Genomic DNA, 18,478 nt, shown 5'->3' on the forward strand with positions numbered 1-18,478 from the left:
TTATTTTTATCGTTATTGTGTTTTACTTGATAGCTTTGTCATCCTGTCAGAACAAGTTACCTCTCCCAAAATAACAAGGATCCACGCTGTCACTTTATTCTGCCCGTACCCAGCTCTTTTTTTAGCCTAATGGACTCCTACCAAGATAATTAAAGCTGAAATAATACTTGACTTCGGCTTGAAATGCCTAAGGAGGAATGAGCGCGTAATCTTTGACCAATCAAAGCTCTCCACAATATCTTTCGCCGCTAATATTACGGATCTATAATTTTTTCGCTACTGCAAGTAAACGTACCGAGAACAATAGGCATTGTACGCGATGTCTACGCTGAGTTTCGTTTCTTCACGCCCTGCGGAAAAACATTCAGGTTGAAGGTGTCTCAAATGTGTTAGATTGTGAGAAAACGAAACAAAATAGGAAAGTAAGAGGCAATGATACCTGATAAGAGTTAAGAGTGGATTTTGTGAGGAACAGGAATTAAAAGTTAGTATAGATCTTCTTGTAAATGCTGTTTTACTTTTGGATCTTGAGTAATTTCGGCCTGCTTTCATCAGGCTACACAAGATTTGTAACGAATTTAAGGTCAAATATTACGACTTTGCAAAACGTGTATGTTACTAAACAAACTGCTGACTAATAAACCGATAGAAAGTGTATTTCATGTCTTTAGATTCTTAGTATGCAATTAAAATAATAATGCGTTTGCAAACGGATAGCTGTGGTTGGTGAAAGATCATTTCTTAAAGGAAGTCGCACACGAAGATCGCTCGAAGTTTCCGCGAAATGACAAAGAATGGAATCCACGTATTCCATATACCAGTAATGAGTGCGAAAATCACAATTTCTGTTCAGTATTTCCCTTTGGAAGCGAACCTTCAGCAACGCATTGTGTACAGTTGGCAAATGGCCAGGTAAACATGACAAAGGGTTAAAAAGGGGAAGATGGGAAATATTTCGACAGGCGTTGTGTAGAAATACACTGCGCCGATAATACGGTTGTTTCCTCATAGGCATCACTCAAGAAAAAAAGAAGACTTACAAGCACTCAAATTTCTTAAGGACGTGAGTATCACGATCGTAAAAAACTTTACCACCTCTTGTAAATCTCGTAAGGGCACTCATCGCATGATAAAAAAAACTGGTATTGGTTAAAACTGTATCATGTTAGGGAACAAGCAAGTTTTCTGAATACATATATTCTACTTTTCGTTTGAGGAGAACTTTAGAATTTCAAGTACCTGAAAGTTACATAATTTGTCTTATTTTTTTCCATAAAATAATAGATTTCACCACCAAAAAGAGGTCCCGTAATTTAACTTGACACGCTTAGCAATTGCAAAAATTGCACTTTGCACCGGCTGACTGCAGAAATTTTGTCCCCAACATGGAACTACTTGCATCAGCCGCGGAAGAGAAATTTCTGTAGCTGTTTACATCATCAGTATTGTCTCGAATAACAGGTAAAGTTTGGGATCCAAGAGAACATTTTTGCCGATTAACGTAAACGACATGTTTCAACTCGGTAATATAAAGCACTAAAATTAGCCAACTTGACATTGCCTGCTCACTTAATACTTCAGTATGGTTTATAATCCTCTTAAATTTGTATTCAGTACAAAAATATGAGTTTGAACGAATTCTCGTTGGAAAATCTCCGTGCTTGTTATCGTCAATTAAAAAAAAGCGACGGAAACTGCTGCTCTGTTAGGGTCGTGAATAAAATCAGTCTACACGCATTCCCAAATGTTTTACCAGCTATACTTTAGGCAACTTAAACTTAACTTCAGTTCAAGAAAATCTCAGTGGCTGATATGTAGCTCAAAAAGCTGGTTGGGTTAAGTTCTTCGTTGCAAGTCTACTAACTGATAATATAACAGACCCCGAGTTAAGTACTTTCCAATTGTGTTGCTGGAATTGGCAAGGCAAACATAACAGGTGTTTGGGGTACGATCTTTCAAAAATTAGTTCGGTTTTTTACATTAAAAATACAAACAAACAAAAAACAATCAAACAAAAAACAAACAAACGAACAAACAAAACAAAAACATGAATAAGGATTTTTCTCGCCGGTACCTTGTTTTATAAAAACTCATTAACGACACGTTAGTTGTCGTAGTGCGAATTCGCAGGACGCGAATTTCTTTGATTGTGGAATGTGTGATGTCCCTCTTATTTTTTTACCTTCCTTGAATAATAACTGACCATTTAGTTTTCGCGTGATATTGTTATGTTCCTGCAACTTCTTGCACGACAATTAAATTTTATTTTTGCAATCTGTATTTTCGTAGATTTACACGTGTGCTGTTACGGCTTTCCTTGCGGCTGAAAATCTTTGTAAAAAAACCCATTTTAATACAATAATCATTTTATTACCTAAGCCTCAATTTCTGCGTGTTTTTGGGTTTTTTTTGTCTCATTTCAAGCTTTATCCCATCAAGCCAAAGACCATTTATTGACTGTGGAGCCTTGTCAGAAAAAATAATGATGGTATAATGATAAGGAATTCATGTACTGGCATTTTGACAAAGCATTGAAAGTTTTACCACGTTGGTAAACGACTTTTCCCCTCTTGGTTTTCCCTGTAAACCATGTGATTCCCCGAAGATCACATTCGATACTCCGAAGAGGTTTGATTCAATTTCTGTTCAGAAGTCCGTTACTCACGAAATGCTTTAACAGCAAGGTTACTGCATGTTAGTGCATCTTAGTACATGTACTATACCCCTCTGATCTGACAATTATCCCTAATTTCCCTCCTTCTCAACAACTGTGCAGGTCTTAAACCTACACGAAGAGAAACTATAGGAACGATGGGAACGCTCCTCGTTCAACAGTCCATAATTTGTTGTAGATGTAAAACTTTGCAACATTTGGTAAAACTAAGCTAAATATACTGAGGAGCTAAGATAAATAATTTCACTAATATTTGCAATTTTTTAGAAGTTCCACAGCATAAGTGGTCTTGTAGCTCCTTAGCAACATAAATAAAGTTACCAAAAAATTTTGGGAGTTAAATAACTTTCTAGTGGTAACTTCGGCTGGTTGATTTAGGAGCTCTTTTCTAATCACCAGCCTCTTAGACCCTCCCCGTAATAGTCATCCAACAGTTAGTCTCCTCTGCTCCTAGCAGTTTTCTGAACTTCACATAGTTCCTAAACCTCAAATTCAAAATTTTTAGTTCTTGTCGAGACCATTGATGAAACATATGGTTGGACAACATCCTTTTACCCTAATAGTTAAAGGTGGCGCAAACAAAGCGTTAGGACTGACTGGAAATGGAATAGGAAAGGCTGTCGCAGCCGCAGTAAGTAAAGGAAAACTCCTTCTTTTTGATCCTTTCTTCTTCGCCCACTTCGCCCACTCTCAAACTAGTGGGGATACCAAATGAAAAACCTGCTTCTATGGGTAATTTATTTCTACGTTTTTGGGCATCAACCACTGCGGAATCAGTAAAGGAGAAAAGTTTGTAGCAAACTTTGTCCTCAGCCATCGAACAAAGAAATTTTTTTCCTAAATGAATTATTCATTTTTCTTTTTTCATTCACTATACTTTCTCGTGGAATAATAAAAAAAAATGATAGTATAATCAACATAGAAAAAACTTGTTCTATAATTTCCTGAAGGAGACTAGAATAAAAATCTCTTTTAAATGGTAATTTTAATAAGTATTTTTGACCTTGACGTTTACAACTCACGCAGGTATGATGTTACATTTCTCACCCCCTGATTCTATCCATGTTTGTTATATTCATGATGGCAGTCGCAATCTCCTGTTTGGCCAGTCGTGATGCGGCGGTAATCATAATTGTTATTCTTGATAAAACAATGCCAACTTCCATCTTGACAGTTGTGACTCCCTGTGCACCCCAGAAACGCACAGCCACACCAGGTACCATGATCATTTCTGGATATGAAATGGTCGCAATTGAACTCGTGTCCGTCCACCTTTACCTTATTGTGAGCCTTATGAAATCTTGTGCCATCTGAAAGGAAATAAACAACACTTACTATGGTAGGCTCTGTAGTGTAATGAAATGCTGTGATGCTCTTTTAAGGCTATAGGGGCCTTTGGCAGTTACGACGGCTACACCAAGGAAGACGTCGATTTAAGAGTGAATATATATTTTTAGTTGGAATTTCGCGAATGACTGGATGTGTTTATCATCTATTACGGCGCCGCAAGTTAACCTCAGCAAAACATATGAGAGCGGCGTTGAGTTCCAAATGAAAACTTAAATAATTTTCCGTCGGGGGTTTCCTCTCGGACCACGCAAACTGGGGATCTTAGGCAAACTCACGACACCTTCAACTTCATGTGGCGCCGTATGAGACGGTAAACACATGCAGCCATTTTTGGAATTCTAACTAAAGGCAGAAATTCATTTATTTAATCGAACTCTTCCTTGGTGTTGCCGTCCTGACTGCTTCAGGTCCCTATTATTTTGCAGAGAACGGCTAAGAAATGTACACAGTTTTAAAACGCACGTGCTGAGCTATTGTTCTTTGATTTGATGTCCTCGTTTCCGTCGCCGTCGTGCTCTGCTAAAGGTTCCCACCAGGGACCAGTGGGTGGGGGAACAGAAGGAGGAGCAGTCATCGCCAATAGAGAATAAAGGAGAGACTATAGAAAAATGGGATCAATATCAGTATCTGGGCAACTGCCCACCTACCCCTCCCCTAACCCAACCCTAACTTGTTATCAATTGACTGTTGTTGAGTTAGGGGAGGGGTAGGTGGGCAGTTGCCCAGATACTGATATTGATCCGAAAAATGACTGCCGATTCAAATTTGCAAGAACTGTTGCAATCAGTTTACGCTTGTCCTGAGAAAACGAGTCAAATCGAAATATTTTATTTAGTTAGATTTTTACCATTTCAACCACGATTTAGATGCCTACTCTTCAAACAAACAGAAAAAAAAATCAAAGAAAAGTAAATCAGCGAAAGATTTCTCTTAAAAATAAGTTCTATACTAAATTTCTTGAACCACTCGGTAGCGAGCGAACAGCCGATTGAATTGACCATCCATAACATGTGTTATAACTGAGAAATTTGATAAATGTAGAATAATAATAGGGCTCCATTTAAACTAGCTCTGCTGAATTGGATGCCCCTGAATAAAAAAATGAATAAATAAATAAATTATTTAATTAAAGCACGGGCGCGCAAAGATATGGAATTTCTTGATAATAACTTTTATCATATAAACTACAGTGTTACACAAGAATTTCCAGCCCTGAGAAAAGCTGTAACGACACACGTGAATAGATGCGATTTTTTACCATGTGTGTTTACCACGTCACTCGAGGTCATTATTCAGTGACTGCACCGCTGACAAGGAGCCAAAATGAAACTGGGCTCGAGATTGGTCAGGTTGATGAATAAACAGCAAAGCCTTTACCACCCTAAATCCGTGGTTGTTTGTTAGAATTTTCTCGGATTAAGGCTGCTAAGACACTGAAAAATTCGTGTCGCTTGCAGACAGTAACGTTGAAGTTTTCCTTGAAGGAGAAGAAAACCAAAATACGAAAATAAAAACCGAAAGTTACGTATTCAGTGGCCTTGGTAATGGCATCTCTCGCGGCTGAGAACAAAAATCGACAGCTGAAAGATTTGCCAAATGTATTATTCTCTATTTATCAGCACGGAAAGATGAACTGCTCTATGTAACAAGGGATTAATTGCTCCGGTGAGAAGTGCAGACCTTTTTTTTCTGCCACCGATAGAATTAATTTTAACCTCTCTCAGAGAACGGGCTAAAACGTTTTTCAATAGATTTTTCACTTCAAACGGAAAGACGATTAAAATAATATACCTTGCGATTTCTCTGGTCTACTCTTTATGTGCTTGCCCTGGGCTGATAAAGATAACACACACAACAGGAAAAAAATGTAGGTGTACTTGAAAGCCATCTCTAAAAAAGACAAAAACAAAAACAAAAACAAAAGAACAGAAAAAAATTATGCTCCTGATTTGCATTTTATATGGGATGAATTCGTAGACGAAAAGAATTAATGATGTTTTCTTTTGGTCTCAGGTGAAAATAAACCAAAGGAATCTAGAATTGTCAAATTTCCTCTCCGGAGCACGATGTACAGTTGAAATGCATACCGTTTATTCAAAAAACACAGAATCAAAAATCCGCATAATCATTAAATATTTCCTAGCAGATTGAACTCAATATTTTGCACTGCAAGCGCGGGGGCGTTTGATTCAAAAACTATTCTTACCTTGAATGTGAATCGCTGTTAATCTCTGGGCCGACTTCAATTCTGACTGATGCTTTCAACACCAAAGGAAATCTTTAAAGGCTCAGTGACAGGTCGTTCTTGAACTTTTCCAGCTGTGTGGGACGCATGACAAACCAGCGGCACGAGTTGTAACAACTATGACACCCGTCTAACCATACGGGAGACCGAAATAACATTAAATAAGTTGTCCAATTTTTTTTTTTTATATTGTCGTTTTACTTGGGATAAGTTAGATAATCGCAAAATCGATTTTCAGTTATATGTGAGACAAATTTCGTAATGTGTGCAAAATACCGTCAACAAGTCTGTCTTTTGTTTTGGTATTTTTTACCTTTTTTTTTTTTTGAGATAAACACCCTTTTGACCTCCTGCATGTCGAGTTAGTGGGACAAAAAAATTTAAAATAGCTCAGAACAAAAGAAATTAGCTACTGGTAGAACAGCAACTAAAAGTCAGATCTAACTGAACGTTTTTTGACAATAGAGTTAAGAATCCAATACTCTATTTTTTCATCCTAATTTCAGGCAAGATTAGATTTGAGTGGCACTTAACCGCCAGGAAAACTATTTCAGATGAAGTTCCCAAACTATGCTTGATTTGCCTCCTATTGAACGTCCATCGTTTTATACGAAAGGTCAACCCCCACCGTGATATGGTGTCTGAAGACATACATGTATCAGATCCTACTGCTAAAAAGAAAACAAGCAAACAGTACAAAATAAGAACCAAATATGACAAAAAAAAAAAGAAAGAAAAACAAACGTTTGAGAATGTTGCGTATACAAAAATTTGAACAATCCTAAGTTTTTTATTGTTTCGTATTTCTTTCGGGTGTGGAAGACTTATTACAAAAAATTTTTGGAGAGAAAAACCAACTTTTAATATTGCAGATTGACCCTCGGACGATCAAGTAATAAAGTGAAAATTCCAATTGTTTTAACGTACAGATATTTTTTCAATCCTTTTCTGTGGGATCTGCTTAACAATTAGAAAAGTTATAATTACACGAAACTATAGGTCAATTTTGCCACCAGTGTTATGGTTAACGTGTAACTGAATCAATCTTTTACATGTAGACTTCCATGTGAATTCCATAAGATCCAACATAATATAGGGAAACCCAACGACACGACAAGATTTTTTTTTCTTCTTTTTTTTCTTTTGCTTGCTTGTTTTTCCTCTGGTGCCTGAAGGCATCAAAGGTATATTCGCAAATCATAACTCCAGAAACCACTTTCTCTTTACTTCACTCTAAGATGGTTCCAGAGAACTCGTGCCACTCTTGAACCAATCAGATACAAAACAAAAACCGGTCACTTGCCTTTCCTTGCGCTACTGACAGTTGGAGTTTCACATTGAGTAAGTTCTTGTTGGTCCATATGATAATTACCTTTGTTGAGGTACTTGTTTCTAAGATTATCGTCAAATAGCTCTCTGTGGCTTGGCAAAAATTCTACAGAACTTAAAAAATATTAAAGCAACACAAGAAGCTAAGCCCGAGGAGTTTAATATCCACGTGTACCGGGAATATTTCAATGTTCCCAAGGGACCAACGAAATGTATTTGGTTTGGTGGAAATTGATTTGACGCCACTTGACAAATTACTGCCTTGTGAAATAACTGAAATACTACGAGAACCCCGACTGGTCAAAAACCTATCGTTCATTGCACCAGTAACCACAATTACAAATTGAATTGTGGCTATTGATTTACAAACTTTTCTCGTATTCATCCAACATCCTGCGTAGGTTGTTATGCCGGTAAATCGATAAAAAATTGTGGTATGATGCTCAAATTTCCTTGTTGAAAAGCCCCCCGCCTTTAATCGCTTTATTCATCGATCAGCTGTTTCTTTAATCGGAGTCCAGCGTTTGAAGTGAAATGAAGTGTAATTTTTTTCCATGTTTGTACAAGGTTGATTTTTCATAACAGATCGTCGGAGAACAAAGGACAGATTTTCGCCGATATACTGCCTCTGGGTCTGCGGGATGATTAACGTACTTTTAGCAGAAACACTACTGTAACAGTGCTATTTAAGAGATTCTATTTACATGCAATCTTCACCGCAAATAAACGCTGAGACCTTGAGAATCTATGTAGAAATAAGTAGTTTGTTAAGGCCGGAGTTTAATGATCGATAAAATGCAACATTTTTGTTCTGATCCTTTGGACCCTGATCCATAAGTTTGCTCACCGTAACAAAAGAGACGTAAATCCTTCATCAATCAGTGTAACCAGATTTATTCGAAGTAAATTTTCGCGGTGAAACGAGAAAGGGTTTTCACCAGCGAGCACGACAATACAATGACAATCCCTAAATCACATGGAAAATCAATACCATGATACCTTGCTACAATGCTAAACTGTGTGGTAGACGCGTGACACGCGTGACAGAACAATTTTACAAAAACAATACAAACTGCTGAAAGCGATACTCTCGACTTGACACTTTCTGGAGCTCAATAATGTAGTTGCGAGTAAATGTTAGGGGGAACTAGCTATCGAGCACACCACGCCCGGCGAAAGGTACCAAGACTCTTGAAGTGTTTTTTTCTGCTTTCTTCAATCGCTCAGTTTTCCAGTACACAATTCCACCTACATCCAAGCTTATTTCATTCTGAATAACTCTGGTTAATCTCTTAGGTTCTCTCATTCTGATTCTCACTGGACACTTTTTCTTTAATCGCGGAATTCTGATTCTCCCCTACTACACATTGTCTACATTCTTCTAGTCTTCTCTTTTCTCTATTTTCTCTATTCTCTTTTCTCTCCACTCTCTTCCATGTAAACTCAAAAGAACAAGATTATATATTCACTAGCGACAGATATAGGTAAGCGTGCCAGCTGGCTGACCTTGGCAGATCAAATATCCGTTTTTAGAATGCTAAACCAAACATTTTCACGAGACTTTCGACCTTAACAATAAAGTACTAAATCATAATATAATGTTTCCGTTCAACTGAGTCAATCTCTGACTGCATTGGTCAAAACAAGAACATTCGTGTGGGTCGTCAAAAGCAAGGTCAAGGAACAAACTAAGCAGTTAGCGGTTGCGGTCACCCGTTACGGAGTTCCAATGGCCTGTTTTTATTGTTTCCAATTGTATAGAACGGTCGCTGAAAGCAGAACCACATTAATAAAACTAAGAATAATCATTCCTGCAATTTTTGATCTATAATTATCTCCCAAAATCAAAGTAACTAGATTTTTTTCACGAGGTTCTGTACGATAAGTGATCAGTATCGAGTGTTTCTCCCCACTCAAGAGGTTACTTTTATGCGGAGGCTACATAGATTCACATGTCATATGTACTTTAAACAGTGTTTCTTGCGTCACGAATTTAGAAGAGAAAACTTCAAATCTCACCGTACCCTGCCTTTCTGTAAAATGCACGCACCACGTATTTATTTCTGGCTCAATCAACTGTCACGTGTAAACCCTTTGCCAACCTATTGTACTGATACAAGCAGCCCGCGCTCACAGCACGACAAAATACACCATGCCTTTCCCCAGCTTTGCAAGTTTGGACCACCTGGCATCAACGGAAAATTGTCTTACATTGAACTACTACACTCAGTTTGCTCTACAACATTGGAAAGGAGATGGCAGGCCACATCCGTTTGAAAAATTTATGCTCGGCGCTGTTCAAAGTTTACTTTAGTTTCACTGTTATGCAACAACTGATGTCACGTTCGGAAACACATACCAAAACAATGAACTGCAGTAAAAAATTGATCAACCGTGAGTCAGGCCCACTTGTGTTTGTTAAAAATTTATTCCAGACATGTGAAAATGGAGTTTTCTGCTTTCTTAAAGTGGGATGCAGCAACCTGAAATTTACCTGATAACAAGCAGGAAAATAATGAATACTTCAGTGCTAAGCCTAGTTTGCAATCACGTTATCACTCGACTACGTCTCGTGTTTCCATCTTCTTTCGTCCTCTAGCCGCTTCGTTACTGTCTTTACAACAGAACAGAGCACAGTCAAGGCCTCTCTATTAGTTAAATATCATATTAAGCGGTCAACCTGCATTCAACGTGGTTGACCGCTAAATGCAGGTTAGATTGTATTTTTTGTTTTAAGAGAAGGACTGAACGGTATTTCTTACATAGAGTATGTAACGACCACGAGGTTTTTCGAGGTGTGTGTTTTTAGTCGTCGAATGCTAGAGCGACCATCTGCGTGTAGAGTTTAGTTTCGAGGATTAAAGTGTTGAGAACAGTCAATTGTCGGCTGAGAGATATTTCTTACATTGTGTTGCATGCCTCAGGCGTCAACAAGAGCAAAATGCTATTCACTTTCCAGCTACACAAACATGGGTGCTATACAACAGGAAATCCAGTAGCGCACGTAAGCAAACAAGGATAAATCAGCGGCACGTTTTGGAGAAAATTCGTCAACTGAACGTAAACTTAAAATTTCCACAAGGAGTTCATGTTCTAATGATTACAAATGCCAAGTACGATACGTTTTCAAGTTGCGCTAATCAGTAGGTAACAAGATAGTTTCTCGGACAAACAATGCAGATCTCTTTTGTGATACTACAGTACAGCCCACGCAAGCCTGACCCAGCCAACGCGAAGAAAACCTCCTCTCCATGCACCATCGAGTAAAGAAAGTTTTCTGAAGAAACCTTTTGGGGTCTCGATTTCTTGCATGTTCTTAATAAAGTGCAATGTTATTCGACATGTTACTTTTTCGATGCAAATTAATCTAACTGAGTCGTTCTTAACCATAGAGTTAAGAATCCAATACTTCATTTTTTCATAATAGTTTTAGGCAAGATAGTATTTATCTTGCGGTAGCGAACTTAACTCTGTCGCAATCCAATACATTGCTTAATCTAAAAAACACTTCATAATATGCTAATATATGACACTGGAGTATTGGTATTCAGTTGATAAACAAACAAGAGCAGCTAACGCTAAAGTGATAAAGTGATTGCAAACCAGGCTTATTATTAATCATGCTATGACATTCATTGGTTATAAATGTAGTTTAAATCTTCTCCCCCTGATGAATACTGAAATACTGTAAAAAATAATTGAAATAATTCCCAGAAATAAAGACGGTTTTGATTCAAAGAAATCAACACACAGCCCACGCGGTGGTGTCATTGAAAAACAGGAAGTCTATGGTAACTGTTTGTCAGAAAATTTTGTTAATAAAAGAAATATTTGCTATTTAAATTTTGCTCACTTATCAGTGCGAGACATTCTCAGAAAAACAGGAAGTTGATAATATAATACAACAGGTACTTTCCCGAGGAAAGGAGTCGTAGCGTTGCTATTGTTTTGAGGTCATATCGATAGTCGCATGATTTTTTCGACCAATCAGCAAGTGTCTGATGCATCGTACATAAGATCAGCTGTTGATGAGTTAAAGATACCCAGATACAATGTACATGTTTGAGCTTAATTTCAGTAAATACAGTCTAACGAACGCTCAAAACAATTGACGTCAGAGCCACACCTACTGCTTTCTTTGCAAATGGTTTAAATTCGCGTGTGAGCAAAGTCAAACACACTGTTCGAGATAAATTGAAGGTGTTGCCAGTTCTCCCAGTTTTTGCAAATCGGAAAAAGCCATGAATCGCCAACAATCCAAGTTGCTCTACCATCGCCTCATGCTCCCCGACTGGCTGCGTAAGAATGCAGAGTGGAACTCTCCTAAGGAAGGGAATGAGTTGAATCTCGATATTTTACCCGACTCCTCCGACTGGGAGAACATCTTGCGAGTTCCTCTCATTCCCAGCGGCGAGCTGAGTAATGAGGAGGACATCACTGTCAAGATGAAGGTGGGCGTCGTTTTGCCCGAGCCTCAGAAGCCCCGGGACCCGATGTCCTATATGATATCCGACGGGGACTTTTCTGTTGGAATTCAGCTCTTGGATCCCAACCACGATTACGCCAAATTTGGTCCCTACCGAGCTGTTGAAGGCGAGTCAGCCAGAGCCAAGTTGCGAAACCCAAATGTAGAAGTTGCGGCGACTGTTTCTTCCACTTCAAAGAATAACCCAGATCAGTTTGAGCTGACGTTCAAGCCCTCCGAGATGTTTGGATCTGCCTACTGCGCCATAGATGACGGCCACAAGATTGTCGCTCGTTATTCTGATACCTTGAGCCTGAGAAAAGGGCTGACCTTTGAGTTGTATCGCTATAAAAGCACTGAAAGGTACACCATCAATTACATCGAAGTCACCATATACAAAGACTCCATGTGAATAAAGCACTGGAAACAGAAACCACCAAACAAAAGCCGGACTCTTTTAGACTTGTGCTCTTATGCTTTTGCTGTTTTGCTCTTTGTTTTAGACAGCTCTAGTATGTAAGTGTTCAGTCCTTTTATGAAATATTAGCGTTTAATTGTGAGACATTTTTATTATTTCGTGTTTTGTTATGTTTTTGTTATGTTTTAATGCTTAAGGAAGCTTCCCGATTAAACTTGAAAACAAATAAGCTTAGTGCTTCGTTCTGTCCACGGCTTAACAGAGCTCACTGAATTACTGACGGAGTTCCCCCGCCCCCGCAACCCCTCATCTCATTCCATTCCAAAAAAGACTATCTCGAATTTTTTAATTTATTATCATTCCGAAATGGAATGATTTTCATGAAGTACTCACGAGCGAGTGTATTTTTTTAATTACCGTGAGGGAGAAGGGGGGGAGGGAAGGGGGGGAGGGGAGGGGTGGAGGCGGAGGGCTGGAGGATTGGTAAGCAATCAATTTCTAAAGTCCATCCTTTGGATCAATATCGTATCTAGGCAACTGCCCACCTACCCCTCCCCTGACCCAACAACAGTCTATTGATAACAAGTTAGGGTTAATGTTGGGTCAGGGGAGGGGTAAGTGGGCAGTTGCCCAGATACTGATATTGATCTCATCCTTTTATATTATGCTAACAACGACTGATCTGCCTCCGTTGCCCCTGAAAACTACGCGATCCCTCCTCAAACGAAAACAAACAAACAAACAAACAAAAAACCTGCACGTTCTTTTATGTAAACGTTTTATTCAATTGTTATTATTGAAAATATTATGACAATATATAACTGCCAATCATTCAATGAGCAAAGCTCAATTGACTGCTCCCCTAATCGCCTATGATATTGAAAACCGTCTTTTAATAGTGATGATATTAACGGCTCGAGATTGAACGAAAAGATCTGTTAAAGAAGCTCAAAAAAATAAATGAATATATATGAATATACACAAAATATTGCCACTCCATAACTAAAAGAAGCACGAAATTTAACTGTGAATTATCTTTACTTTAGCATCCATATTCTCCACACTGTTCTATCCACATTTACTGTGGTATGACGGGAAGACTTTATTTCACAATCAAAAGGTAGTTTATAAATGGTGACCACTTCCTCTATCTCATGACCTTTACATTTGATTCAAGGATGATAATATACAGTTACGAAAACTTATAAGCCAGTCACTCCGAGAGCCTGTTGTTAAGATGGGGTCTAACCCAAACCACCACCCACCCCCCGAAAGTTTGGCCATTTAACGACTAACGGTTGATATTTTTCCATTGTTGTCATCAAAAGTTGTATTTTGCGGTGAACTTTTTTTACAACTATCGATTTAAATTTGTCAATTTTTGTCTGTTCCTGGCTATCGGTTAAACCCATTAACCCTTTAATTCCCAGATTAATACTATAATTCTCCTTACTGTCAACCGTACAATTCTTATAACGTTAGTTTAGAGAATTCAGTATTGCATCAACTAATTATCCCCAAATTGATATTTTTATATTTATTCTCATCACTTATCTGGTTGATATTGTATTGATATTGTAAGGAGAAATTCTGTCTTGGTCACTCGTATGAGTTAAAGGTTTAAGATCCTCTAACATCACTATTCTCCATCACTGATTGAACTGCTTTATAGTTCATTCTTGGCATGGAGAAAATCCAGCTACAATAAAAGCCAGTACATAACCATCACATAAAACCGATAAAAATTAGTACCATGATACATCGCGAAGTTATATCTTTCTTATCATGAAATTACCCAAATCAAACACGTACAAACGAAAAAAAAAGCTAGTTCATTTTCACCTCATTCTACCCCCGTACTAATTTCCTTTCGATGCCCTGAATGTACTTACACTTGGGCGTTCGGAGAGCAAGGTCATAACTTGACCATATACTTAAGATGCCTTTTGCATGGTTTATGAAGTTCGATGAACAGAAACATAAATGTAGTCATACCGTTCAATTCGGGAGATAGTCCATGCTTTTATAATTGAAGTAAAAATAAAGAAAACTTTCACGAAAATCAGAAAACATGAATGTATAGGTAAACTAATCAATTCATTTACTTCAATTGCGTGATGCAATGGATAAGAAGTTCAATTAATTCTACAACGATGGGCAAAAATTATCCTGGTAACAACCAACAATACAGTTAGTAAAGAAAAAATTTTCACGTCCCAAGACTTTTTCCTTCCACTGATCGTGGTTCTAGTATAAAGCTTCTGCTCTTCATTTATGATTAAAAACTATCAAAACATTGAAAAATGTTAAAAGAGAGGGGGAGGAGTCCTTACCCATCCCTCCCCCGCTTACACGAGCTTGCATGATCACGTGTTCATTTTGTGAGACTGTATAATCAATGTAATAAATTGATAATTCTGCCTCGACAGATCGATATCCAATAGACCTCTTTAGCTTAATACTCTAGAAAACTCTTTCCTTCAAATATCGTCCTACCAAGTGTATATGCACGCATAATTCATAAACGACATACGAAGACTTCCCTCCATACTTCCATCGGGAAAAAAAAACTTTCAGGCTAGAGAGGTCCATTAAGATGATTAACGTCACAACCTTGTGGAAAATCTTACTTCATGATTACGATTTTCTACACTTTTTACCTAAGTTTTTAGATTTCTTACATCAGGTTTGCGTTTTCTCGGTTCATTATTCAAATTTGTCGCCTACAGTTGGTGTGGCATATAAAGATCACAGAACCGTTTTCTAAGTTCCAAAAGACGTCTTCGGTTACTTGCTTTTGAAATGTTTGCATCTTAAGATGAGTTCGCATGGTAGGATTTTTGCAGTTGTTTAACATGGCTCGGGCTTCGATGAAAGTTCCACATTGATTGGTGAATACATTTGTTTCAGTTCCTACCTGTGAATCGTCCTGATGCATCTAGTCTTTTTTGTAAGTTGGCATGTTCGTCTTTATGTACACGCTGACACCGGTAAGTGTAGCATATTTCTTATCTCCTTCGACGTTAATTGAGATTCTGGAGTCCAAACATGTTTAATAGTAATAAAAAAAAGGATCCTCATGCTGCAAATTCGTGCATTTCTCGGTCATTTTCATTTACCCAAATCAAGACACTTGAAAAAGAAGATTAGGCCCATAAGAAATAAAAAACAAGAAAGCATTATCCAGTTATTAAATAAGTCAATAAAATCTGAATTAGCGGATGGTCCAACACGATTTCCTTGTTTGTCAAACTCAAGAAGTCGAATTTTTGCCTGATTAGAGATGTCGTGTCCATTGGGATATATCTTCAGGGGGTGGATTTCTTCAAGCTGAATGGTAACTTTATTACAAGGCTGAATATGTTGAGAAGTTGCATTTAATTCTTTTAGGTGCTCATCGAACTGACTTTTCTTACGCAAGAATTCCACTTTCTTTTCACAACTACGGCCACATTTCTTGATAATGTCTTTGACATTCTCTACTCTACTCACTAGCAAAAGGAGTGCTTCCCTTCGTCGTTTCAGGCTATCAACCTTTGATGCGGACATTTCTCTCAGATCTTTCTTCAAACTTTCCCTTTTACTCTCCCACTGAGCAATTTTAGCATTGACGAAGTTTTCAATTTGTTCGTTAATATCTGAACAGTTTTGTTGCAATGCTTCTTCGATACCCTCTCTAGACGAAATTTCTGCCTTTAAAGCAGACATTTGTGGTTTTGCTTTTTCTAAAAGTGTTGCTATCATTTTTTTCTCACGAGCAAATACCTTACTCAAAGGTTGATTCGAGTGGAGACGATGATCTATCACTGCGCATGCTCTGCATATCGGTTCACCACAATCGCAATAAAGATCTACTTGTTCTTCTGGGTGTTTCTCACAGTTTGCGGATGTATCGAGTTGGGCATCACTGTTAACTTCCAAGAGCCTCTTGATTAGAAAACTGGAAGGAAGACTTGCGACGCCACCTCGTTGAAGCTAAAAGATAAAAATGACAAACAAAAAAAATTAAAGAAATAATGAACAACCTTAAATGTATGGCATGGTTATCATTGCCATCTCCGGACTCTGAAGCGTATTCTGTTATAGGTTCTTAATTGAAGCTTATTTTGTCACGTTGCCAAACACTTCTTCTCGACCAAAACCAGTTTAAATTAAAGATCAGAGGAGGGAATGTCAAATTCTAATCAATGATGTGAGTTGATTCATACGTTCTGTGGATATAAATCAATAGAGGTAAGTGTTCGAATGGTGAGGGCAAAATTTTCTGGTTGTTTCGGAAGATGAGCGGTTTGACCTATTTCCAAAAAGTAACTTTGACCAACTTGAGGAATCCGAACCAACTTAAAAGTGTGACGCAAACTTTTAATATATAATTTTAAAAAATGTCATGGGTCAAGCCGGAGATAAGTTCTCGTAGTTTATCCCCACCCTCTTGTTCGCATATACAACATTGTTATTCATAAAGGTCTGATTTTTCTTCTCAAAATACCTCTACCATATATGTGTCACAAGTAAAACATGATTTGTACAGTAAGTGCATAATTGCAATAGCCCTTACGATGACGGATGTTGAAAAGTTACCACCACGCCCCCACTCCAGCCTCATTTACACAACATAATAATATTGCTTTCTCATTAAAATTTTCTAGTCCGTAATTTGGCAGCGAGGCTTAGCTGGATGATAAATATAAAATTGAGCTTTTCTGACTCTAACCTGTTCCAGGAGTCTCAGTTAGTTAAAACGGAGCGAAAATACCACACAGAGCGATAGGAGAGGAGAAGTGAAAAAAAATTTGGTTTGGATTGGGTCGCATACGCCTCCTCTCGTTTTTCCCTCCCGCCGCTACTATCGCGCTTCATTTATCTAACTGAACGTCTAGAACAAGCTATTCTAACTAAAAAGGGCCATAATGATTGTTCCAACGTACGTCTTTTAGCGATTTCCTAGTCTCCAATCTCTGTGGGCTATTGGCATCTTTAAGCAAGTTATCGCGCCAAAAGAAAATAGCCAGATTTTTCCCTGGAGTGTCTAAGTCGTTTGATATTGGATCCCAACTTTTAGGTATGTCCTAACATTTCTTTCTTCGTTCGATTTTCATTTACCTTGTTTGTCATCATTTTAAAATTACCGTTTTATGAGTCACCACGTATATCAGAAATTTGACAATCTACCGGGGCGTTCGCTACAATGGTGTTTACCTAACGATTCAATTGTCCTTTATTGTCCAAACAGCGACAGTATTGTAGGAAAATGTTTGAAAATATTGTTAACACATCTCACCTTCGTTTCTACTCGGCACTCAGGACACGTGATTTTCTGCACACGCCCTCCAGAAGCCCTAAAGATAATTCGTTCAAGGCACTTTTTACAATAGGTGTGCTGACAGGGCAGCACTTTTGGCTCCTGGAATGATTCCAAGCAAATTCCACATTCCAGGTTTTTTCTCTAGTCTTTCTTCTACGGAGGAAGCCATTTATTTCAGATGGTTCTAATAGAAACACAATTTTGAAGAAAAACTTTGATTATGTAATCAAAAGACGTAGTAATATTATTTTATTCCATCACCATGATAAACACAGCCCTTATTTCTTTCCAATTTGCTGTAAGTAGGAATCGTTTTTAAAAATATTTGCATCTTGGACAAAACTTCTGGGATATATGCCTGAAAAGTGGCACTTTTGAACCATTTGATTCATCTGGCTACCACTGTCTTCCCCTTTGAAATTTGGTAAATAGACTCCAACGCAACAGGTGAGGGGGAAGATGGATTAACTGTTGCTTGTGATAAAAAAAGAAAAAGGGAAAGGAAAGGTGTTAAAAATATGTTAATGATGACTATATAAGTCATTTCCATACGCTCATTTTGACACCAGTCACCCAACACTTTTACTCCATCCTACACTTTAAACCTTCACCCCAAAGATCTCATTGGTAATTGTCGTTACAGTTTACCATATTGGATCAATTTATGTCACAAATAATCCCATAATTGACAC

General features: G+C 38.0%; 2 protein-coding genes across 2 annotated transcripts; one reads left to right on the forward strand and one right to left on the reverse strand.

Annotated features, from left to right (window-relative positions):
- Positions 1 to 11,720: 11,720 nt before the first annotated feature.
- Positions 11,721 to 12,704, forward strand: LOC131783875 (uncharacterized). The gene has a single exon (XM_059100648.2). It carries the CDS (start codon positions 11,840 to 11,842, stop codon positions 12,473 to 12,475), a length of 636 nt encoding a protein of 211 aa, XP_058956631.1. The 5' UTR covers positions 11,721 to 11,839; the 3' UTR covers positions 12,476 to 12,704.
- Positions 12,705 to 15,592: 2,888 nt separating this feature from the next.
- LOC131783871 (tripartite motif-containing protein 59-like) lies at positions 15,593 to 17,955 on the reverse strand. The gene is given in 3 exon segments (XM_059100646.2): positions 15,593 to 16,456; positions 17,763 to 17,924; positions 17,926 to 17,955. Coding segments are annotated over 3 exon segments (1,056 nt in total).
- Between the last annotated feature and the right edge of the window lie 523 nt (positions 17,956 to 18,478).

This window comes from Pocillopora verrucosa, chromosome 13, assembly GCF_036669915.1.
Source record: "Pocillopora verrucosa isolate sample1 chromosome 13, ASM3666991v2, whole genome shotgun sequence".
Taxonomy (NCBI): Eukaryota; Metazoa; Cnidaria; class Anthozoa; order Scleractinia; family Pocilloporidae; genus Pocillopora; species Pocillopora verrucosa.

Excerpts from the sequence above, each read along its gene's own strand:
- LOC131783875 (XM_059100648.2), top strand. The coding sequence starts at position 11,840 with ATGAATCGCCAACAATCCAAGTTGCTCTACCATCGCCTCATGCTCCCC.